The sequence below is a fragment of the Condylura cristata genome, unplaced genomic scaffold, assembly GCF_000260355.1.
Source record: "Condylura cristata isolate star-nosed mole 26May11 unplaced genomic scaffold, ConCri1.0 scaffold00025, whole genome shotgun sequence".
NCBI classification, from domain to species: Eukaryota; Metazoa; Chordata; class Mammalia; order Eulipotyphla; family Talpidae; genus Condylura; species Condylura cristata.
Window position 1 is genome coordinate 28,348,898 of NW_004567126.1, and position 16,516 is coordinate 28,365,413.

Consider the following 16,516-nt stretch of genomic DNA (forward strand, 5'->3'; position numbering starts at 1 on the left):
CCTCCCTGTCAGCAGTGAGGAACAGGCCTCTTGCTGATGGTAGCCGTCAACCCCCGCATCAAGGCTGTTGGAAGGGAGGGACCTTGCCTCAGAGCCAGGCCAGACCCATGCGCTGCTGCCCTCCACCCGAGGGCCTGGGCCCAGCTCAGCCAGGTCTCCGGGACTGGGTGACTACTTGGGCATGGCCTGTGGCACCAGCATGTCACCCCAACTCCCTGGGATGATACTCCTTAGGCAGTAAGAGGACCCAGAAAGTATGTTACAGTCAGAGGGGGAGTTGAGGCGGGAGGTGACTTAGGAGCCTGGCCTGTGCAGGCTAAGCCTGGTCTCTGACAAAATAGAAATGGGGGGGGGGGGGTCTGACACTTGAGCCCCTCTGCAGGGCGGGGTCTCATTCTGGCAAGGGCGCTGGCCGAGGCGCTGCTGAGCGCCCCAGAGACCCAGGAGCTGTCCACTGCTCACAGTGACACAGCAGTGGAGGGCAGGGAGGGGGCTTGAAGCCTCTGCCGAAGTTGCAAAGCCCGTGGGCTGCTGGCCAAGAGACCCCTAGCAGTGACGCCCTGCACCGGAAATGGGGAGGGCCTTCAGGGTGCAGGGAGGGCCAGCACCTCGGGTCAGCGTCCCTCAGCGCCGCCCGCCCTGCCTTCTCTCACCCAGATCTACCCCAACGAGAGACACAGCATCCGCTGCCCCGAGTCCGGCGAGCACTATGAAGTCACACTGCTGCACTTTCTACAGGAGTACCTCTGAGCCCGCGCGGGCGGGCCTGCACATCAGAGCACAAGTGGCTTCTGTGCCGCCGCCACCTCCAGCGGGGACAGCCGGGAGTGACCTCCCCCGCCGGAGAGCCCTGCCTTCTCTGCCTGAACGCCTTCTGTCGTTTTCTGAATGCTCCTGGGTGTTTTGCCTGCTGCTTCTCTGTTGCCAGGACGGAGAGATGAGGCTGGTGTATCTGGGAGGCCTTCCCCCGAGCCACCACCCCCGTCCGGAAGGAGGCGGCCTCACCCCCACGGGACTGGGCGGTCGGGCCAGAAGAGACTCAAGGAGCTGGGTGCTCCCACCCCGTGCTCCCCACCCTCTCGGCCCTGGCTGCCCCCGCCCAGCACAGAAGCATGCCTGGCCTCCCCCACCGACCCCTTCATTTTTGTGTTCTGTTTCGGGGGTCGTTTTTCATAACTATTTGGAAGAAAGGAAGCAGGACCTGCTGCCTGGCGGTGGGCTTCACCCAGCCAGCCCCTGTGGGGGTGGTGCCGTGCCGGAGTCTGTGAAACTGAGCATCTCTGCTGGGGACCCCTGCCCTTCTTTCCCCTGGTGGGCGGCAGCTGCCCCCTCTGGCCCAGCCACCAGGCGCTCCTTTCTGCCTGGCCTACACAAAATGGGGTTCTGGGGCTGGAAGTGGAACCATACCCCCTCAGGGTCGTCCCCCCCACACACTTCCTTTCCTCCCCTGCCAAGAGTTCTGCCAGGCATGGGGGGAGGGGGAACAACCCACAGGAAACGAACCACCTCTACATATTATGGAAAGAAAATATTTTTGTCGATTCTTATTCTTTTATAATTATGCGTGTAAGGAGTAGATTCATTAAACGATTCCAGACGGAAGTGTTGCCCCCTCCTGAAGTTCCTTCCAAGCCGGAGCTGGTGATGGGCGCTCTTCAGGAGGGTGGGGGTGGTACCAGACCCCCATGCATCTCCCTTAGGAGCCCAGCAGAGAAGGAGGGCAGGACAACAGCGTGCCCATTGCGGTGGGGGGGCTCCCTGCCGGCCCCACACTTTGCACCTCTGCACAGTCAAAGGTCTGACTCAGAGGCTGAACAGGGAGAGCAGGCCGTGTGGGTCTTCCCGCTGGTCCCAGCCCGGGGGCCGCCCCCGAGGCCCCACTTGCTGTGTGACAGCAGCCCATGGCCTGGCCACGCCTTCACCTTCTCCGCCCCTTGGCCGCCCCTTGTATTTCGCTTGCATCGCACTAACACCAACATCGGTTTAGGGCATCTAGCTTCAGGCGTGCATCACTTCAACTCAGTAACTGTGTGCACTACGTGTTGATCCCACCAAAAGCCTAATTCCCACCTACCACCCCCTTTACCTGTCCTCCCTGAGTCACTTTTACCCCCCCCCCCTCAATGGTTAAAAAAAAAAACAACCTTTTAAGTACTAAGGGATAGAAAGTTAACCCAAACTCCACATGCCACTTTGACACCCCCAGCCTACTGGCTTTGTAGCTGTCCCTTGATGATATCGGGGGATGGGTTTCAGAGCCAACTCAGATACCAAAATCCACTGATTCTCAAGTCCATGATCACCAGCCCACATGTTCAGTGGTTGAAATCCATGAATGTGACGCGCCCATTCAGAGGACTAGTGTACTTATTGGAGAGAAAAATCCATTTATAAGAGGACTGGTGTTGCTCAAAGATCAGATAGAGAAAAGACACCTTCTCCCTAGGTCTCTATTCTTAATACCTGCGTTCTGTCCCACTCTGTGAATGTGCTGATTTATTTTGCCAGACCTACCTCTTAGATTATTCTAGACTTCTTGTATCAATCAGGGATTAACGGTCTTTTTTCTTTTTTGTAGCAAAAAAGACTTGTAACTACTCAACTTCACCTTTCCAGTTTGAAAGCAGCTTCAGATAGTATGTAAATGAGTGGCACGCGGCTGTGTGCCCATAAAACTTTATTTACAAAACCAGGCAGCTTTACACAGACTGTCAGGCCAACCCTAACTATCAGTGACAGAGCTAGAAGTAACTAGCCTTGTATGCGTTTTGGACATAGGTAGTGCTTAGAATTTCTAATTTTGAAGAAGATTGCCAAATTTCTTTCCAAAAAGATCACCTTAATATACACCTGCCTGACAAAAGATGAGACTGTTTCTCCATTTCTTCTCTAGTGCTACATGTTAACATTTTAACCTTAGTCAACAGTGAAACATAGCATCGCGGCTGCCCTTTGAACCTGTTTGTTTTATGTGTAGGAGTATTTTTATATTGCAGAACACCTGTGTACTGGTAATCATGATTATGTTGTTGGTCCCAAACTCCATAGTTCCCGAGATGGAATGTAAAATGGCATCTGTACATAGTGCAAGAAAAGACCAAAGAAAAAGTGAAAGATTCCAGTTTGCTAATTTTTTATAGTTTTTTTCTTAACTATTTATTTATGCATACAAGTGCTGGGGTGCAGGGGGATGAGATGTTTCATCAGAGACAGGATGGGGAGCAGAACCGGCAGACTGACGAAGTACACTGCTGAGGGGAGCAGCGGGCAGGTCAGGAGAGTTCTGCTGTGCCCTGTGGGTCAGCTCCCTGGCCAGGGATTGAACTTGTGCTGCAGTGGCTGTGATAGCTTCATAGTGCTGTAGCTTAACCCGATGCACCACCAGGGAGGCCCCCATAGGTTACAATTTTAATAAGCAAGAGAACTTTCAACCTTGTCCAAGACGGCTATGTATATATCTTCACAACCTGTCGGAATGTTGAATTTATAGAGATAACTTTTTTGTTTTCTTTTTACACTTTAAAAGGACGGGTTTATTAAAAAGGAGAAAACAGGAAGGAAAAGGAGAAACAGGAAGAGGCACCTGCAGAGACACAGGTAGGCAGTCTTGGGACCAGAGCTTGTAACGAGCTACTTTAATGGGGTTCGATGGCATACACAGCTCAGGTGGCCTCAGCCACACTTCTCCCTCGAGGGCTGCCTCTGTCACTGACCTGTACAAAATCAGGCTTGTGTGCCCGACACCTGGTTAAGATCAAACTTACTAGAACGTTGGCACTTGAAGCAGAGAAATGCTGACTGCAAGTCAACAAGCAAGAATGGCAAAAAAAAAAAAAAACGCTCAACTCTACCTTCCCAATTAAGAAAGGAAACGAGGTCACACAGGTTTGGAGGCCAAGGCTGAGAACAAAGAAATTACATTTTACTAAGTGAAAAGCAGGTTGGGGCAAAGAAATGCGGACTTGGCTAAAGTTCATGGCTGGTTACAGGGTGCTTCATCCCTGAAGAGTGAACAGGATCTTCTCCAGCCCTCCTCCGGGCATCCCCTGCCTCCTGCATCTCAGTCTCCAGGCATCCTTGGATAGTCCAACTCAAGGTTGTTGCTAGACCTCCAGCCTTTGCTATGTCTGTAAAAACAACTCTCAAAGGAAAAAAAAGTTTAGCTAAGGGTTTTTTTTTTCCCTCTGTAGTTTCAGAAAGGGAAGTAGGATAACCACAGGAAAAAATGAGTGATGAACAGCTACAAAAAGACAAGTGTGTGCTGGCAGAAAATCGAGGTCCACGGAGGTGGCCAGCTACGAAGTGTCTGTTTCCTTTGGGTTGACATACGGGTGACTCATTTTCCCACCACTGGTGAGGGGTCCGTCCACGGAGGGTCTCCCAGCAGGCGTTGACTACTGGTCTCGTCCCTACTTGGCAAGAAGCCTCATGCATTGAATGGAAAACCCAATGTTCTAGTATTGCAGACTCGTCAGTTGCCTTTCAAACGTGTTTGTGGTATTTAAAAAAATATATAGACACAGAGGAAGTTATAAAAATAGTACGTCTTTTTTGAACATTGTACATAGTCAAACTAGGAAACTGATGGGGATACAGTTAACGAGACTAGATGCTTCAGATTTCATCCGTTCTTACATGTGTGCGTGTATATGTGTGCAAATGTGCGATTCTATTCCACTTTATAACCACAACAGAGCTGCACAGTCACTACGAAGAGGCTCCTGCATGCTGCCTTCTTATGCACACTCAGCCTCGGTTACAGCTCCCCAGCCGTGACATTTTTCTCTTTTTGGACAGCTAGATTTCAGGTGATGATTAGAAAGATTTGGAAAAGGCCCTCCCTGGTGGTGCAAGGGGTTAAGGCGCAGCACTGTGAAGTTGTCTGCAGCCACTGCAGCCTGAGTTCGGTTCCTGGCCAGAGAGGTGACCCACATGGCACAGCAGACCTCTCCTGGCCCGCCTGCTGCTCCCCTCCGCAGTGGATTTTAGTGGATCTGCCTGTTTTTCACCCTACTCTGTCTCCTCCTCTGGCCTCCTCCTCCTACTCTGGTGACTCCTCCTCTGGCCTGTACCCCAGTTCTTGTATTCATAAATAAATCTATAAAAAAGAAATATTTGGAAGAATAATCTCTCCAATTTGACCTTTTTTTGGGGGGGGGGGTGATGGAGAGGTAGGGAGGCAGAAAAAAAAGAGAGGTCAGGGTTCAAAGATTTTCTGAAAACATGCACCCCTCCCCTTCAGTGGGATACTCAGACAGCTCACCACTGCAATCTCACCAGCATTTACTCAATAATTGAATCTTTCTTGGAGACAGGCTGAAGGTCAAACACTGCAGTCAGCTAATAGGAAACGCATCAAGAGAACCGTGCTGTGTAAAACACTGAAGAGAAAGGACTGCAGTCCTCCAATTTACGGAGCCAATTTCTAATGAGCCCCCAGCAGGCAGTAGGAAGAACAAAATATTTCTTTACACAAGCAGGTATTACAATTTAGGACAAGCTGCTGCTGCAGTAAAACAACTCCTGAGTTACCTGCCAGCCACCAGCCTCCTGAGCAGCTTCCTGACCAGCCTGAAAGTGACCTTTATCACCTGTCTTGAGTTTTTCAAAGGGTGCAACAAAACCCAGCTTAGGGTTACCTCTGACATTTCCTCTCTGCGTTCTGTTCTTGCAAGGCAAGAAGGACTAGAAAAAACAGCTTCATCCTCAACACTCCAGACCTCACCATTGTTCTTTTCTTGAAATTCCAGACCACTTTTTTTCCCCCATGTGTGCTTGAAAACTTGGGATTTCATTGGTCACTTTTGAAAATGTTTATTTATTTATGCATATAAGAGCTGGGGTACAGACCAGAAGTGCAGGGGCCATGAGAGAACTCACCAGAGACTAAGTAGGGAGCTGAGCAGGCAGATGGACAAAATACACTACTGAGGGGAGCAGCAGGGAGACAGGAGAGGTCTGCCACGCCATGTGGGCCAGCTCCTGGGTCTGGGATGGAACTCGCACTGAAATGCCTGTGGCTGGCCTTCAGTGCTGCGCTCCAACCTGCTGCACCACCAGGGAGGGCCCTGGTCACATTTTTACTACTAATACTGATAGCACCTGGTACTGAACATTCTTGCTCATAGGAATTTTACCTGCTATTCACTTAATTTTATTTAGTTATTTAATTTTTATTTTGAGGTAGTTTGGGGCTCACAGCAAAGCTGCAGAAATAGCACAGTCTCTTTATATCCTCCAGCTTCCCCTAATATCGACATCTTCTGTTAGCCTGGTACAAGTCAGGTTATTGAGGTCAGAAATTAACACCAATACAACCCTATTATCTAACATTGTCAGAGGAGCCCCAGGGCTCCAGCTCGGTGAAAATCCCCCCTAGCCAGCCAAAGCCAAGGCTTGCAGTGCGCTGGGGCCCAGAGCCCAACACACAGCGTATAGGTGACACTACCGCCCTAATTTGAACCTAGCTGGCACCATTCAGATGCAGAAGAGACAAAGTGAAGAGGGCAGCAGACCAGCACCGGAAAGCTACCTTCCTGCCCTTTAGCAGAGGGGAGGGTATTTCTCCACTGTTATAGGGGACTGAAAGAGTGGGAAGGACAGGCACGTCCACTCTTGCATGCGGGCCATTGTCAAGGCTGGAAGGGACTGCCCTGGTGGGGCAGAGAAAGCCACATACTTTGTTGCCGGCTCACCCTCACCCGCTTTAATCATCACACCGCCTGCCTGCTCCGCCAACTTTCAGAGCCCTCCTCCCTTTCGGGCTACAACTGGACGTTGGCTGGACGTTGGCTCAGTGGGGTCTTCCGTTGCCCTCGTTCCAGCTGGGCAGAGCTTCTCCTCCTCCTTCTCATTGGAAGGCCGGCGGGCCAGTGGCATACATGGCCAGTGAGACGGAGATGACTAGATCGTCGCCCAGAAATGCAGCCCCAGGACCTGGCACACCAGCAATCCCCGGGGGCGCCCAAGCCCCGCCCCAAGATGGCGGCCCCGGCGGGCGGAGGGCCGGGCGCCGCGGGTCACGTGGTCGCGCCTACGCGGACGTGGCCGTCAGCGGCGGGACACGTGTCCCTCGCTGCGCTCCGTCCGTCGCCCCCGCCGGAGGACTCGATCCCAAGATGGCGGCGCCCAGCGAAAGGAGGAGCGTTGGTGGCGGGGGCTGGAGCTTGTGGGCTGCGCTTCTCCTGGCAGCCCTGGCGCCGAGACCCGCGGAGGCGGTGTCCGAGCCCATGACTGTGGCGTTTGACGTGCGGCCCGGCGGCGTCGTGCACTCTTTCTCCCAGAACGTGGGCCCCGGGGTACGTGCTGTCGCCGCCTCGGTGGCTGCAGCTTTAAGGCCGGAGGGGACGTGGCCCCAGGAGGGGGACCGAGCGTCAGTGGCGGAGCTTGGGGAGCCAGCGAGGACTGTCGGCGCCTGGGCTTGAGGCGGCGGCTGGGCTGGGCGCGCTGGGGGCGGGGTCATCAGTGGGAGCGACTGAGCTCTGGAGGTGGGGTCCCCCCCCCCCGACTTGCCTCTTGCCCCAACTCACATCTCAAAGAGCCCAAGCTGCCCTGTTCTCTAGACCCTCGCAGGGCGGACCCAAAGGTGCACGAGGCTGAAGACTCCAGGTTCTTAGAGATCCATCCAGGGTGGCAAGTCGTTGCTTCTTCCTTCCATTGCACAAGATCCCCCATTTTTTAATAGAGGGGTGAACCAGGCCCTCCTTACCTGGAGGTACCAACCTTGTTCCTCAGCTTACTGGGGAAATCGTTTCCTCTGCCACCTTTTCCGGTCTGTTACACAGTTATCTGAAGTCACTTATTTGTGTAGTAATTCCTTATGTGCCAAATGCTTTATATGTTACGCCCATTGTTCACAGGTAAAGAAACAAGCATAGAAAATTTTGCTCGTCCAGACCCACATCAGAGTAGAGATGGACACCTGGGAGTCTGTGTTCTTAAAGGACCCGAAAGGGTGCTATCTCCCCTTTCCTGCTCAACCCCCAGAAGCCACATGGGTTGTTTGTCCTGACCAGGAGCTCAGAAGTAGGGGGTAGGCAGGGGAGTTCTAAGTGTGCAACCACTGGGAGGCCAGCTGAGAGACACTGAGCAGAGGGGTGGGGTGCCCCCTGCTTCCCCTTAGTGCACGTTCTCAAAACGGGAGCTGGGTCTGGAGCTCAGAGACTTCCTGAGGTCTGCACATGAAGCATTGCCCTCTGTCAAGACTTGTGTTCTCCCTTCCTTTCTCCAGGACAGATATACTTGTACATTCACCTATGCTTCTCAAGGAGGGACCAATGAGGTGAGTCATTCAAAATTTCATGCCGGTTACCATCACAGTATCCATTGTCGTACAGGGCCTTGGGCGATGCACGTCTTCATTCACCCTCGTTGAGTATTTCTTGCTTAGCCCTGTAAAAGAGAGAGGACTCAAGTTATAGTGATGGCAGATTCCACAGAGTGAATAAATGTCTTGACAAAGAACATGCGAGGTATGAACCTGCTGTTCTCATGAGCCTCTCTGGAGTATTGTTTGTTTTTAAATGATATTTCTGTAACAAAATATCATAAATTTAGTTGCTTAGAACAACACTCATCTCTTTTCTCAAAGTCCTGGGAGTCAGAAGTCCTCTTGGCTCAACCAGCTGCTTCATGAAGCCAAAACCGCAGTGTCAGCCAGGCTGCCCTCTTGTCCTGTTCTTTGGGGGAGGAGGCCTCTTCTAGACTCTTTCAAGTTGTTGGCAGAATTCTGTTCCTTGCCATGTGGGACTAAGGTCTCTTTCCTTGCTGGCCTTTTTCTCCACCTGGTGGCAGAGGAGGGAGTAAGAGAAATTGCAAGCAAGAGAGGCCACAGTGAATCATTGCTGGCTTTGAGAGCACTGGTGGTGGAGTGTGGGTGATCCGTAGCAGCTGAGAGCGGCCTCCGGCAGCAGGGAACTGCGCTCCGCCAGGACTACAGGCACTGGCCCCCAGGCTCCGGGGGGGACACAGTCTGCCGAAGCTGTGATGATAGTGATGATAAATCTGAGCAAAGACCCCCATGCCAGGCCTGGGCTTCTGACCTACAGAAGTGTGAGCTCATTAGCAGGTGTGGTGTTTAAACTGCAAAGATGGGCCTTGGATCAACAGGAACAGAACTGCTGAGAGACTCAGGCGAAGCTGCTCTGGAGAGCCAGGTGTAGATTCAGGGCACTGAAGAAACAGTGACTCCCAGTTTGGGCTCCCAGGAAGATTCAGAACATGAACACTGGCGGTTTGGAGGGAAGACTTGCTTCACTGACATTCGTGGATGAGTAGGTGTTAGGCGCCGAGAAGGGGTGTGTGGAGTGATGAGGCTACCATTCACAGCGTCTGATTGTGCATGTGAAACACCTACCTGCCTTAGCCCGTACAGTGCCAAAACCAGACAAGTGAACGTTCTCAGTAACCAGAGTTTGAACTTCTAGATATTGACAGTAGGCACGAACATCCAGGAGTTAGACTAAGTCCTGGAAAAGCAGCAAGAACATCTCCTTCCTCTTGACCCTGTTTCAGCCTCAGGCCCCAGCCAGTGCTACATCTGTTGCTTAGCGACAGCCTAGATGTTGAGGTTGTCCCAAGACTATCTGTGATATGTTGGCACAGGAGTTGGCCTAGAGGAGGGGTCACTGCGGACCCCATGCAACTTGGCTGCCTGCAGTATCGTAGAAAATACGAACCCTAAATGCTCATTGGGGGTAACTGTTCAGGCCCTAAGTTCCTTCTCTGTTCCACCTGCGGCAGTAAATGACACAGAAATAAAAATACGGAAGAGTTTGTATCCTGCCACTTTACTATATTTTCTCTAGTAGTCTTTGGATTTTCTATGTATATTATGTCATCTGTAAATAGTGATAATTTTCTTTTCTTTTCCAATTTAGACCCATTTATGTCTTTTTCTTGCCTACTTGCCCTGACTGGTTTTTTCAGCGCTGTGGTGGAGGGTAGTGGTGACAGTGGCCGTCCTTGTCTTGTATCTGTCTTAGGGGGAAGCTTTCAGTTTTTTGATATTGACTATATATTGGTTGTGAGTTTGGTATCTGTGGCCTTTACTGTGTTAAGTTCCTTTTAGTCCCAACTTTTTGAGAGTTACCATAAATGGGTATGGGATGTTGTCATTCTTTTTCCGCATCTATAGAAATGACCATATGAGTTTTATCTTTCTCTTTGTTGATGTGGTTTGATTTGCGAATGTTGAACCAACCTTGCATCCCTGGAATAAATCCTACTTGGCCATGGTGAATGATTTTCTTAATGTATTCCTGGATTCAGTTTGACAAGATTTTGTTGAGAGTTTTGGCAACTGTGGTCATCAGAGTTATTGATCTTTAGTTGTATTTTTTTAATGTTAAAATATTTACTTTGTTTTTAAAAACCTTATCAGCGTTATGGAAAAATTTCCCAGATATATTTCCCAGTGTAAAACTGTTTTACAGTTTGCAAAGGCCTGGGAACCACAGACAGGTGTTTTTTTTAAAAAAAAAAAAAAGTTGAAGCAGCAGGTGTGGCCTATATCTGTTGCTTTGTCTTGCCAGTATAATTGGCTCCTACATTTGTGCTGCAGGCAAAACACTCAGTGACCATTTTCTCCCATTGTAATTAACATAAAAGCTTGAGTCTGTTAATGAAAACCTTTGACATTAAACCGGAAATACCAGTAACCTGGGGACCTTTATTATTCTTGTGTGGGAACTATAATTTTTTTTACTAGCAAAACATAAAAAAACGCCTTAGGCAACCCAGAGTGGAAGAGTAGGCATTCCATTTCCTTTTGGCTAAGTTTTTAGAGGTGATGGAATTAGAATAAACTGATAGAGGTGTGTTTGACACCATTTTTAAAATCTTAGTTTTTTCATTCATTTTCTGAGGTTTTCATGCTTTTTTTCTAAGGTTTATTTATTTATGCATACAAGAACTCGGGTACAGAGGTGTTAGGAGGTGAGAGGTTTCACCAGAGACAGAGTGGGGAGCAGAACAGGCAGATCGACGAAGTACACTGCTGAGGGGAGCAGCGGGCGGGTCGGGAGAGGTCTGCTGGGCCCTGTGGGTCCCTCCCTGGCCGGGGATTGAGCTTATGCGGTAGTGGCTGCAGACAGCTCATAGTGCTGTGGCTTAATCCCTTGTGCCACCAGGAGGCCCTCACGCCTTTTTTTTTTTAAAGCGTTCATATTGTTCATAAAGAGAAACAAAAGGGTGATGGCTCAGCCCCCTTGCTCGGTTCGCACCCACATCCTACATGTGACCACAATTATTAAAATCTCATGTCTGTGCCTTTTTTATGCTTAAACTGACAAGCATGAATAGAGCATCTGCCTTTTTATTTTTATTTTGCTTAATAGACTTTGTTTTTAGGGCATTTTAGGCTCACAGCAAAATTGAGCAGAAAGCACAGAGACTTAATATACCCCTTTGCTCTCCTGCCCACTGGGACACCCCACTGTCAACATCCCCACCACCGTGGGACATTTGTTACACTTAGTGGACCTACACGGACATGTCATCACCAGCCCAAGCCCAGGTTGAGGTTCGGGGGCGTTCTTGGTATTGTCCATACCGTGGGCTGGACAATGTGTGATGTGTGTGAGCAAAGGGGGGACCCGGCCTCGGGGCCAACATGGAAGCCCCAGAAAGCGCCGCTCTCAGGGCACAGCTGGCAGTTCCGAGCCAGCGCACGCACCAGGGCCTGTGTCGCTGACCGGCTGTGCCTTCCCTCTCTTCCCAGAGGTGGCAGATGAGTCTGGGGACCAGCGAAGACCACCAGCACTTCACCTGTACCATCTGGAGGTGAGCCCCGTGTCCTGGGGTACAGTCTTTCCTCGGAAGAGGTCTCGCCGACAGCTGCTGTGGGACTGTGCCTGGGGTGGGGCCCAGCCGTGTTCAGGCGACAGAAAGACCAGGGAAGCCAGACCGTGAGGGCTGCGGCCCCTGGAGGGCGCACTGGCCAGTGGCGTGACCTGCCGCAGCGGCAGCCAGAGGGGCTGTCCGCACCGCTGGGCTTGGCGGGATGGGGAGGGCTCCCCCAGGATGCCGGGCACTGCGGTCCACAGAGGCGGGAAAGTATGTTGCAGGCCGGGGGAGCAGCTCAGGTCAGTAAGTGCTCAGTGTGCACGCGGGAAGGGGCTCGTGGGCCTGCGGCCCCGGGGGCTCCCGACTCGCTGCCCGCCCCCTGCGGCCCCATCGCTGTGGGCTCCGTTGGCAGCCACGGAGTGCTTGCCTTGCCTTTTCCACTCGTACCCTCCTGCCTGGCTGCCTGCGTGGTGGCTGCGTGGTGAGCTGGAAAGGGGTGGCGGAAAGGGAGGGTCGGCCGCGGGGAGTGTCAGAGCCACGGGGAATCGTCCTTTCCCCTGAGGTTCCGTGGCCTGGCATGCAGCGCCCCGAGCCGCACCTACTTCTGGAGCATTTATTATGCGCCTGGAATAGTGCGGACACTTTGGGGGTACACGAAGACATCCAAGCTAAGTTTCCCCTTCAGGGGACTGGAGGCAGCAGGCACACAGGTCAAGTGAAACACCAGTGGAGCACCCTGACGGTGGCATTTAAAGGACAAGCTGTGTTTTAATCACACCCATAGGCGTTGCCCTGCGGCCTGCTCAGTGCTGTACAGGTAGCAGGTGTTTAGCGCAGTTTGAGGGAGACTCTCACCTGCTCTGTGGGACTGCCCCCCCCACTTCCCCCTCAGCAAACAGAGGCCCCGGGGGCAAGGAGCTGGACCTTTGGGATCTGCAGGAGGTCCCGCCTTCTGCATGCCTCTGCGTGGCTGCCTGGCATAGGGCTCGGCCGTGACGGTGCAGAGAGGGACATGCTCCCTCACTGCTCCGGCCCCGGACACTGCACCCCCTGCCTGCTGCCGCACCCCGCCACGGGCTGAGCCCAGTGAGCCAGGCCCTCCGAATTTCAGACCCTCCACTCGCCAGGCCTGGGCGGCCATTGGCGCCTGCAGTCAGTCACACCTCAGGATGTCCCAGTCACCTCTGGACCACGGGAACAGAGTGAATGTCACAATTACGCGAGTCCCTCGGAGGTTTTGGTTTCTTGTGCATGTAAGAGTCGCATTTAACTAGACTCCACGCCCTGTGCCGGGGCTCGGGCAGAAGTGGCCTCAGCCTGTGCCCCCCCCCCCCCCCGCCTCCCTGCCCCGCCCCACCTGTCTGCTCACCACGTGTGAGCACCTGGAGTGCGTCACCCTGCAGAGACCCTGTCCGAGAATGGCTCACACCCACATGGACAGGAACTCAGTACATGGGCTAAAAGAACCTCCCAGCAAAGAGGAAAGAAGGAGTGATGTTAGCAGGCCCCTTGCGTCCTTCCCAGGGGGCAGAGCCTCAGGACAGTTTCCCTCTTGAGAAGCAGAGGGCGCTGCAGCCCGCGGTGTCCCCCTCACACTGCCTTTCTTTGCAGGCCCCAGGGCAAGTCCTACCTCTACTTCACACAGTTCAAGGCGGAGGTGCAGGGCGCCGAGATCGAGTACGGCATGGCTTACGTGAGTGTCGCCGCCCAGGACGCCTGCTGCACGAACTGTGCCTTGCAGACCACAGGTGGGGGGCGGGCAAAATGAGAAGGCAGACGCCAGGCCCCAGGGGTCTGTGTCCCAGGGGCCCTGGGCGGGGCCCGGGCAGACCCCGCTGAGCCTGGAGACGCAGGCCCTGTCCCCAGGACAGGCGCAGGGTCAGCGAGGCAGCGTGGCCCAGAGGGCCGGGAAGGCGCCGTGGCCTGGGCTCAGTGGCCCGCGCACGCCCTGGGAGCCCCTCCTGCCTGGCTCCGGGGCTGCGGCCCTCCACCGGATGCCTCTGCCTCCCGTCTGGGTCAGAAGCGGCTGTGCCGGTGCCAGGCAGCAGGGCCAGGGAGACGGAGCCTGGGGCAGGGGCTGGCTGCTGCTGGGCGGCCGTCCCTGCGGGTCGGTCAGGGAAGCTCAGCTGGGCTCCGACCCTCCCCGCTGCGGGGCTCGGCCCGCGCAGGCAAGTCCGCTCGCGAGGGACTTGCCGCGCCGCTGCAAGGGTGGCTGTCGGGCCGGGACCCGGGCGGCCTTCGCACTGTGGATCCTGCTCCCTGCAGCCCCTTCTCACCGTACAGCCTGCTCCGGCTGGCTTGGAAGAGACAGTCCCGTTCTGAAGACTACATTTGAGCAGCTGCCCTGTTTATATCACTTTCACAAGTTAGTAACTAAAGGACAAACTGCTCACGGCCTTCCTCCCGGATTTGCATGAGGTTTCGCCGGCCCACGGTCTCGAGCGCGCCAGCCGGCCCTGCTCTGCGGCTCTCTGATGTGTTCAGAGAAGGGGCCCTGCCTCTCCGTGACAGGGCGCGGGCGCCTGCCGCTCTGGAAGGCGACCGCCTGTCCCTTCCCGACTAGGAAGTGTCCGCTTGTTCTCTTTCAGTCTAAAGCTGCTTTTGAGAGAGAGAGTGATGTGCCTCTGAGAAGTGAGGAATTTGAAGTGACCAAAACAGCAGGTAGGGGAAGCGGGTTGTAGAGCCCAGCAGGGAGGTGGAGGGGAGGGAGGTGGCGTGGCACCGTCGGGGGCCCCGGGCACCCCAGCCCCACGTTCCAGCCCAGCACCTGCAGGCTGCCTCTGTGAAGGGCCTTTCGGCTCAGGAGGCAGATGGTGTCTGTTGAAACGGCCCAGCCGTCCCCTGGAGGTCAGTGAAGGGCTGTGGCTGCAGTCTAACAGAATGTTGTTTACCAACACAGAAATGTGATTTTCCTGTCACTCTCCCCTATCACCAAACATGGTTGCTGTTTTTAATTTTTGTTAAGGTTTTCTGAAAACGTAGAAACTGCCCTTAGCTCACGGGCAGTGGCCACACCTCGCCAAGCGCTGACGGAGAACTGAGTGCAAATCCACACTCGAGGCCCCACGGCCTTTAGCAGGCATTTTGGGGGCGGCAGGGGGTGGTGGCGCCTCGGCCGGCTCTGAGCAGGAACAGCACCGATACTCTGAAGTAGAAAGTGTCAGTGTGGTGCGGCGGGGTGTGCCAGGAAGAGATGGGGGCTCCCTCCTGCGGTCAGAGAGTCCCCATGGGAGCCACAGCCAGCCTCAGGGCAGAGGGCAAGCAGAAGGGCATGGGAACCCAGCGCTGGGGCTCAGCGTGAGAATAAGGGGGTAACACAGTGACCGCAGGTGTAGAGTATGGGCTGGTGTGAAAGTCCCGGGGGCCGCGGGGCAGAGACGAGGCGGAGGAAGGGCCCCGGTGGCTGTGGACATCCCCGGACGTGGCAGTGGAGGGGAGGGCCAGCACGAGGAGGCCTTTGGGAAGACAGCCTGGTGTGCAGGGAACCTTCCCTGAAGGCCCTCGGAGGAGTGGTAAAGACAGATGCCAGTGGTTGGACTCTGAGCCCCGGGGCTCGCAATAGAAGGGGAGGCGGGCGGGGAGCAGGAGCCGGCTGAGGCGGGGACCCCTGGCCCTGACTCCTGCCCAGAGGTCTGTGAGTGTGAGCAGGAGGCAACAGCCCCACCCCTTCTCATTGTGGCAAACCTTGACCTTACCTCTGGCCTCTCTGCCCTCAGGACAGCCTCCAGCCTTCTCTGTCCTCCAGGGCCAGGGCTTTCCGCCTGGAGTCCATCCGGGACAGCGGAGGGGTGTTGAAGGTTCGTCCATATGTTTCTTTTGCAGTGGCCCACAGGCCCGGGGCATTCAAGGCTGAGCTGTCCAAGCTGGTGATTGTGGCCAAGGCGTCCCACAGTGAGCTGTGACCGGGAGCCCTGTTCAGGGCGGCATCACCTCATTTATGCTGAAGGAGCCAGCACCCGAGAGGACTGGTGTATTACTGGTTTTCTAGAGAGTCTGAGTTTTTGTCCTGACTGATGTCACCCTGAGTGAAGGGTTCGGACCAGCTAAGGCCTGGAATGGCATCCATTGGGCCGGGATGTGCCGGCCCAACCCTGCCAGGCTCCTCCAGACAGTGGACCGGGACACGTGGGCTGTGGGGCTCTGGACTCCGCTCAGGCCAGCGTGTGCCTCCCCGTGTATGAGCCAGGCTCCTGGATGCTCCCTGGGCGAGGATTCCTACAGACCTCTGACCCCACGCTGACTGTTTTCTTACAATTTACTCAAGGGACCGCCTTTCAGCCTGGGAAGAAATGAAATGTTCTTTCATATTTAAATAAATAAGACATTAAAAAACAACCCACAGTCTTGGTGTCTGGCGCCTGCCTGGCTGAGCCGGGGGCCCAGAGATAGCAGTGGAGGGGCGGGGTGGGAGCCAGCCGCCCACACGTCCCTTCTCTTGGAGGCGGTGAGCTGTGTCGCCCTGGGCAGGTGGGCTCTGCAGGCGTGGCCGCACGCACTAGCCCCTGGGCCTGCGCCTGCGCGTCCCTGAGCTGTGGGGACGGAACCGGCCACCCGGCAGGTCCTGGCGACCAGTAGACGGCGTGTGCTCGGGGCACGCCTGCTTGGTTTTGCTTATTCCTGAAGCTGGATTCTGTACGGTCACTCAAAACCCACAGACAAACCGAAATAAACTCCAGTATCTCAGCCACTGACCAGGTGCGGGGGGCCTGGGTGTCTGACTGGACCTTCAGCC

General features: G+C 54.3%; 2 protein-coding genes across 3 annotated transcripts in view; both read left to right on the top strand.

Annotated features, from left to right (window-relative positions):
• Positions 1 to 1,630, top strand: part of DPP9 (dipeptidyl-peptidase 9) — a 34,943-nt gene extending 33,313 nt beyond the window's left edge. For both annotated transcript variants that reach the window (XM_004689332.2, XM_012729500.1), the window contains one exon: positions 658 to 1,630. In XM_004689332.2, coding sequence (XP_004689389.1) covers positions 658 to 750 — 93 coding nt within the window. In that variant the 3' untranslated portion in view covers positions 751 to 1,630. The remainder of the gene's footprint in view (positions 1 to 657) is intronic.
• Positions 1,631 to 7,068: 5,438 nt separating this feature from the next.
• MYDGF (myeloid-derived growth factor) lies at positions 7,069 to 16,113 on the top strand. The gene is made up of 6 exons (XM_004689333.2): positions 7,069 to 7,298; positions 8,231 to 8,281; positions 11,720 to 11,781; positions 13,396 to 13,477; positions 14,373 to 14,445; positions 15,607 to 16,113. Exons 1-6 carry the CDS (start codon positions 7,119 to 7,121, stop codon positions 15,684 to 15,686), a joined length of 528 nt encoding a protein of 175 aa, XP_004689390.1. The 5' UTR covers positions 7,069 to 7,118; the 3' UTR covers positions 15,687 to 16,113.
• The last annotated feature ends 403 nt before the right edge of the window (positions 16,114 to 16,516 follow it).